The sequence below is a fragment of the Quercus suber genome, unplaced genomic scaffold, assembly GCF_002906115.3.
Source record: "Quercus suber isolate HL8 unplaced genomic scaffold, Cork oak 2.0 scaffold_1024, whole genome shotgun sequence".
NCBI lineage: Eukaryota > Viridiplantae > Streptophyta > Magnoliopsida > Fagales > Fagaceae > Quercus > Quercus suber.
In genome coordinates this window covers 62,566-70,305 of record NW_027070435.1, presented here as the reverse complement: position 1 = coordinate 70,305, position 7,740 = coordinate 62,566, and the positions used below count along the sequence as shown (strand labels likewise).

The 7,740-nt window shown below is 35.2% G+C and overlaps 1 protein-coding gene across 1 annotated transcript; it reads left to right on the top strand.

Annotated features, from left to right (window-relative positions):
* The first annotated feature begins 1,329 nt into the window (after positions 1-1,329).
* LOC112027918 (protein ACCELERATED CELL DEATH 6) lies at positions 1,330-7,485 on the top strand. The gene is made up of 4 exons (XM_024060558.2): positions 1,330-1,459; positions 5,677-5,844; positions 6,176-6,720; positions 7,300-7,485. The coding sequence occupies exons 1-4, from the start codon at positions 1,330-1,332 to the stop codon at positions 7,483-7,485; spliced, it is 1,029 nt and encodes a 342-aa protein (XP_023916326.2).
* Positions 7,486-7,740: the final 255 nt, after the last annotated feature.

Genomic DNA, 7,740 nt, shown 5'->3' with positions numbered 1-7,740 from the left:
AATGTATTTTCTAGGGTTTTCAATTTGAAAAGTACACCTTACAATTTGTGGGCAATAAGGGTATATATAGTGTGGGTAAAAACTTGGTAAAGAAAAATACAACTTTTTTCCAAACAGAAAGTTTCGCGAGTACTTCGTAGGTTGGCCTTACCTGCGAGACACTCACAAAAACCTCCAGGCTAGCATGACTCTTCATCTTCCAGTGGCTCTTTCGCGAGTAAGCTTCTCGCGAGACACTTGCGAAATCCACTTGTTCATCCTTTTAAACTTGAGTCTTCACACTCTCTCATACTCATCCCTTACAATTAAAAACCCACATACATATGGGGAAAAATGATTGAAAAAATTATAATCAAATTTAGCATGAAATTAAAGCCAAGACAAAATAGTTGTAAATTACAACTTTACAAACAGGTATTTCATGTTAATGCAAGCTCAGGCAATAAAATTTTCGTAGTGCCACTGACGATGAATTTTTCAATTTCACTGTGCCTCAATACACATATTAGGCAGACTTTATGATTAGGTTATATTATTTTGTATACTGAATTAATGGTATTGTACAATACAATGAACATCTCTTGATTACAGTATTGCAGGCACTGCGGACCGCTCGTGCAACAGCAGGATATATTAATGCTACGTTGTAGATAGCTCCCAGGATCTCAAGCAGAGTTATTCAAGCACAGATGGATACAGCATTTACTGATGCTAAAATGCAGAGAATTCGCGGGAACTCAGGCACAGTTAAGGTGGAGAGAGATGGATTTCTCTGCGAGCCAGAAGACAAAGCTGGTAGACCTTCGATGATAGCAACAAGCATGGATCCTGAATTGTACAAGGCTGTAACGGATAGGGACATTGTTTTCATCCAAAAAAGATGGCATGATGTGGAACCTTCTCATCTTTATGGCAAAACCCTTGAATTGAATACAATCCTTCGTCTTGCTGCTGCAAGCTCAGACGATGAAGAGTTTGTACAAGCAATCCTCAGGATCCAATTGTGCCAAAAATTTGTCACAGAAAAGAACTCCAGCGGCAACCTTCCTCTTAATGAAGCAGTAAATGCTGGCCATTTGCATATAGTGAAAGTTTTGGTCATATGGACTTACCAGCAGCTGTAAGATCACTCTACTGGCCCATTGAGGGAGAAAAATAAGGAGAAGAATACTCCTCTTCACCTGGCCTTAATTAACAAATACCAAGCTGTGGGTTGTAACTTGGCCTTGGATCCAAGTACGATGAAATGGCCAAGTTCTTTGTTCAGAATGATCCAGACATATCCTATTATCTGAATAAGGTTGGTAAATCTCCCCTTTATATCATTATATGGCAGCAGCAGTAGCAGGAGATGTGGAACTTGTGAAGCTCATGATAATTATAAATCATTTGCCAGATGTGAATGGCAAATCAATTGCTTACGCTGCCATTTTTGGTGCCTTTACTACCAAAAACATAGGTAATTTCTTCACTTTATCATCATATAACACTAACAATTTTCAATTTCAAGGTGTCTCAACAGACATATTTCCCTTTCTTTTCCTCAATATGTCTCAATATATATGTACTAAGAAACCATTTAAATATTTTTATTTTTTCTTAGAGATAATTACAACTTGAACCTTTTTTTCCTAGTCTTCCAAAAACTTTGTGCATGGAGAACTACCAACTCAACTATATAACCTTTGGCAAATAACCATTTAAATCTGAATGAATGGTATATGTGCAATACAATGAAATTCATCCCTTGATTATAGGTTCCTAATGTATCAACTAAATAAAATAAACATGTTAATAAAGTAAATGGAGAAGAAATGTAAGGATTAAATTAACTTGATTTTCTTTCTCAAAAAAAAAAAAAAAACTTGATTTTCAAACTTGTAGAGTAAATAATTAGAGTTAAAATTGAGGGATTGAATTGATATAATTAATAGTTTAATCATTAATAGTCAGATTTAACTATAGTATTATATCCAATAGTTGAGAACAAATTAGTAATTTAACTTTAATTGAATAATGTATTATGATTTTTCGCAAGAATAAAATTGTCTAAGACTTATCACGTAACTTCAACTAATTTTAACTCCTTTTTTGCCATCCATTTTATTATTACATTTCAATAATACTATTGAAATAGTTTTGGGATTTGAGAGCTTTTAATCTAGCCATGTTGGCCAAGCAAGGTTGGAGGATGGTTGAAGGCAATGATTCGTTGCTCTATCAACGTTTTAAAGCAAGGTAGTTTTTGAGATCAAATTTCCTAGAGGCTAAGAATCACCTAATTGTTCATATGTGTGGAGAAGTTTGATGGCTGCACTGCCTATTCTTCAATCCGGCCATTGTTGGAGGGTTGGTAATGGAGCTTCAATCAATGCTTTGAAGGATAAGTGGCTCCCTAATTTTCCCACAAACAAAGCCCTAAATCCGTTCCTAGAAAATTGGGGTGAACTGATCGTGTGTGAGCTGACCAATCTGGAGCTGAATATATGGACATATAAGGATATTATGACTATCTTTCACAAGGACGAAGCTAATGCAATCTGCCAAATTCCGTTGAGCAGAAGATATGTAGATGATACTATATTTTGGTAGCATTGTAACAGCCCAGGCTTTCAATAATAAAAAGGGGTCAGATTTTATGGGTCTCATGTTCCTCCCAACTACCCCACCTACCCCACCCTTCCCCACCACTAGTTTTTCACTCTATCTCTTTATCTCTTTGACTAGCCAAAGCTCCTCACCTCACCTTTCTTTCTTTTTCTTCTTTTTCATTTTCTGCCTAACACTCCTCTCCATTGCCTCACACTCTCCCACCGGTACCTCCATACTACCATCTCCACCATCATTTTTCCGGTAATGTCACCGAAATATCCTTAGGAACCTCTAAGCATCTTTACCCCTTTTATTTGGTGTAAAAGTTTCTAATCTTTTTGGTGGGTTTTACACTTTTGCTTGAGGTTATTTTTATCTAAGCTTTAATAATGATACTCATGTGATTTATGAGCATTGGAAGTGATATTTATGTGTTTATATGTATGGGTTTTGTATTGGTGGAATTATTTGATGAGTGGGTATATGGTTTGTGCTAATGATGACTACCTAAGGTTTATTTATGGTGGAAAATTTAGGGGTTTTAAGTTATAACATGTGATGGTTGGTAAATCAAATTTTTCCATTGCCATTGGGTTTATTTGGAGTTAGTTGAAGTTCTAAGTTTCTTGTCTTGGAGGATATTTTGATTTTGCTTTCATGGGTCTATTAATGATGTAGTGTAAATTTTATGGAAGTTAGTTATAATGTTGGAGATGATATTAAAGGGGTTAACCTTATAAATTGGAGTTTATGCCTTGTGAATCAATTGTTGAGAAACTTTGGAAGTGGAATATATTATTATTGATGAGGTTAAATACTAGGTTTGCCTAATTAAGTGTTTATTTGGCAATTCCTAAATTGTAGGTAGATACAATTTCAAGCTCTATAGTTATTGTGATAGGTTTACTTGATATTGTTTAGGTTCTAGCTAATCTCTTTATAGCTTGGAGAATTAGGCTTTTGTGGTTGCGAGGTAAGTAGCTTTTTAATGGGATTTTTGAAAAATAACCATGTTGCATAAATGTTGTTTTTGGGTTAGACACACTTTTGGAAACTACTTATGCAAACTATATTTTCCTAAAAACTATTGTGTCGTAACCTTGATATATATATATATATATATATATGATTATATATGAAAATGCATCATATTTGGTATTGCATTTGGGGAAATGCATGAATTGTTGATATGGAAAAATAAGCATTTTTTATTTAATCTTTGATAAGGAAATCTTGGATTTTATGGTATATTAGAAAATTTAAAGATGCTTATCCTGTCTTGTTATGTAGGAAATTGTTAGAAAATATTTTGACAAGAACGAATTTGAAAACCTTACAAACTTTGTGGAATTAGATTATTTAGGTTTTTTTTTAAACTACTAGGTTATAAACTATGTATTTGAAAGGAAATGTATACTTGTGAGCTTTATGGGGGTTTTAACACCATGCCATGTGTGATTTCTCGATGATCACCCGATTTAGTTTTCGTAGTCTTTGTGACAATGGAATCAAATTTAGGTCAGTGCCCTTTTACTTTGGATGATGCGTTCTTTCCTACTGCCCATGGGGGGAAGAGGTTCCTTGATTGTGTATGGGTGAGGCTGCTGCCTATGGAGCCAAGAGACCACATGTAAGAGAGGCCCTATTTGATGCGCTCTCTTTGCTGCCCATGAGAGGAGAGAAAAACCTTGAGGGTATGAATGAGGCTGCTATCCATGGAGCCAAGAGTCTGCATACCAAAGAGGACAATATCATACTAGTTGTGAATGGGTGGTTCCCCTGACCGGTCTTTGTGATAATTTATCTCATGTTAGATATTATGGCTTTGGAAATTATATTGTTGATACTCACAAATTATAGTATATAGTTTCAAGGTATTTACTTTGAGAAACTTTGCGTTTCATTATTAATCATTCTTGTCATATTATTATTATTGAAGATGAAACTTGCATTTCTCCCACCCCCATTAATTATGCTATTTACTGGGCTCTGTCTCATCCCATTATTTTATAAACTTTTCAGAGTAGGCAACAATCTTTTAAGACAGATTTTTGGTGGCTAATAATAGTTAGACTAACTATTGATGGAGGTTGAACTTTTGTAATGGAGATATTAGATGATGTACATCTTAGAATAGACTTGACTCATTCTTTTGTATATTATAGTGGTTGTGACTTTATTCCCACTGATGGGACAAGCCGATGATATGTAATTATTTATTCAGACCTCTATTCTTTTGTGACCAATGGTTCTTGTAATTATTGCTTAGAGCTCTAACTTATTTAGAGAGTATTCAATGGAATTATTAGGATAATTCTTGATGTTGGTACTTGATATGATTTATGTGGGTTGGATTGTCAAAAAGGAAAAATCTACAGGTACTTTGAGACGTCTTTCTCATGCTTTGGACCCTTTGGGGTTTGGGGCATGACATGCATAATCCAAGGGGTGTGTTTACTGTCAAGTCTTCTTATCATGTGGCGAGGAGAATTCTAACTGATGTAGCTTAGGTTGAAACATCTAGGGGCTATGTTGCAAAAAAGGTTTGGGCTACAATATGGAAGTTTCGGATCCTAAATAAAATCAAAGTTTTCGCATGGCGAGCTTGCCATGAGATTTTACCAATAGCAGTGAATCTGACCAGAAGGAGGGTAATCCATAACGATAAATGTTCGATTTATACAAGAGAACCAGAATCCACCATCCATGCTCTTTGGGATTGTGTAGCGGCTCAAGACATTTGGGTAGGAAGTATTCGTAAACTGCAGAAATATAAGCATGGACAGCTCGATATGTTGCAACTGATGGAGGAGGTTTTAGAGCACCTGATCGTAGAAGAGCTGGAGCTGTCTTGGACCCAAGCATGGCTAATCTGGAATCAACGAAGCACTTTGCTGAATGGAAGAAAATTGAAGAGTCCGACTAGCTTGAACAAAAGAGCAGAGGAGTGCATTGAAGATTTCAAACGTGCCTAAAACCAGCTAAACGTTCAGACGTGGCAGCAACCAAGTGGAGAGGTATGGCAACCACCACCATTAGAGGCGTACAAACTCAACTTTGATGTAGCACTATTTTCGGACATAGGCAAAACTGGTTATGGAGCAATTGTTCGTAATGAAAAGGGAGATGTTATGGCTGCTATGACTGCTAGTGGACTGAATGTGCACACCAGTGAAGAAGTTGAATTACTTGCTAGCTGGAGAGCTATAGAATTTGCTGTGGATGTTGGTTTTTCTAGGTTGATTATTGAGGGTGATAATAGCAATGTTATTCATGCCATCTCTTCTTCTATGTAAAATACTTCTCTATTTGGCAATGTTGTGGATGATATTCGCCATTTGATAAGGGGATTGCATTGGTCTAGTGTTTGTTGTATTAGGAGGGGTGGGAATAGGGTAGCCCATGTTTTGGCTCAATATGCTAGACATACATTAGATGGGGATTTGTACTGGATGAAGGACTTTCCCCCACTAGCCATGGATGCTTTGTATCATGATCTTTTATCCATTTAATTGAATGAATATTCCCCTTTCAAAAAAAAAAAAAAGTTTCTTATCATCAATTGTTATTGTTTGTGTAGCAGATGTCCTAGATACTGTATTGAAAAACTTGCCAGATGATTTCATCACAACAAAAGACGATAAAGTGATGACTCCTCTTTGCCATGCAGCACCAATAGGACATCTTAATGGTTTTAAACACTTACTAGGAAAGCGTACAAAATATTGTGCATATGAAAGAGATACGCATGGCTTTTATCCCATTCATATAGCAACTATGAAAGGTCATATTCAGGTAATTGAAGTGCTTCTCCATGAATTTCCAGACATCATTGAGTTGTTCAATCAAAAGGGTCAAAACATTTTACATGTAGCTGCTATGAGTGGAAAAGCCAAAGTGGTAGCTTATATGCTAAAAAGGCGTGATTTTGAAATTGAAACGGTTGTCAATAGGCAAGACAATGGTGGAAACATCCCTTTACATTTGGCGAGCAAAGGAAGGCATCCTAAGGTTGTTAGCATTTTCACGTGGGACAAAAGTGTTTATTTAAAATCATTGAATGAAGAAGGCGAAATAGCTCTTGACATTGCAGTGAACTATACTGGGAACAGTCCCTACTTTCGAGAGGTATGTGAACATATATAGAAAGCTTGACCCATTTGAAAATCCTCTATCAATTAATTTAAACCCCATTTGTAGTAGCAAAATTTTTGTTCCATACACTATATAATATATATCATAATTATTATTCTACTGCTAGAATTATATGAAACATAAATTTTTTTTTTTCTTCTTCCTATGTCATAAATTTATGATATACTATATATCATAAATTTGATAGGGTGGGTTCAAGTTACACTTGGTGTAACTCTAAGTAATATTATACCACCTAATAACTTATTAATGAATATATATTTTGAAAATTCCACCGTTGGATTACATGTTTAATATGTTCTAAACATGCATGCCAATTTTCATACCAATCAGATGTCATTTACTATTCGATCCATAAACTTATCTTTTATTCACTATTTTAAACTACAAAATCCTGAATTTATACAATTGATAGATGACACAACTAATGATCTGTGATCACCCTTAAAATTTTGCAAGCATGGAGAATATACAAAGATAATATAATCCAACGATCGATTTCTCAAAATTCATATCCAATTAAAAAATATTAATTGGTGTAATATTGCTTAGAGTTACACTAAGTGTAATTTGAACTTAATCATTAGCAGGATCAAGAACCCGCAAGGTTTAGAGCTTGGGAAGATTCTAAGCACAAATAAATACAAGGATAGGGTTGACACCCTCTTGTTGGTCACAACCCTTGTGGTCACTGTTACTTTTGCTGCCGCTTTCACCTATGCCAGGAGGCTACAATAACATTGGAAGCATGGCAACTTTCCTAGAATGCTCCATGTTTTCTATAAGTTTTTAGACCCTTTAAACACAAGTTGTTTAACCTAGTTATTTAGCCAAGTGATTACTTAGATAAATTATTCAATTCTAGGTTAACACATTTAAATCATATTATGTAAATAATACAGAAATATAAAGAACACAATGATATGATAACCTAGGAAAACCTAACCGGTAGAAAACCAGGGTAGAATTTAACCTAGCTATCCTCAAAGTAAA

Coding starts and splice junctions, on each gene's coding strand:
- LOC112027918 (XM_024060558.2), top strand. CDS start 1,330: ATGGCAGCAGCAGTAGCAGGAGATGTGGAACTTGTGAAGCTCATGATA. Junction 5,845..6,175: donor TTCTAGGTTGATTATTGAGG/GTGATAATAGCA, acceptor TTTGTGTAGCAG/ATGTCCTAGATACTGTATTG. Junction 6,721..7,299: donor ACAGTCCCTACTTTCGAGAG/GTATGTGAACAT, acceptor AATATTGCTTAG/AGTTACACTAAGTGTAATTT.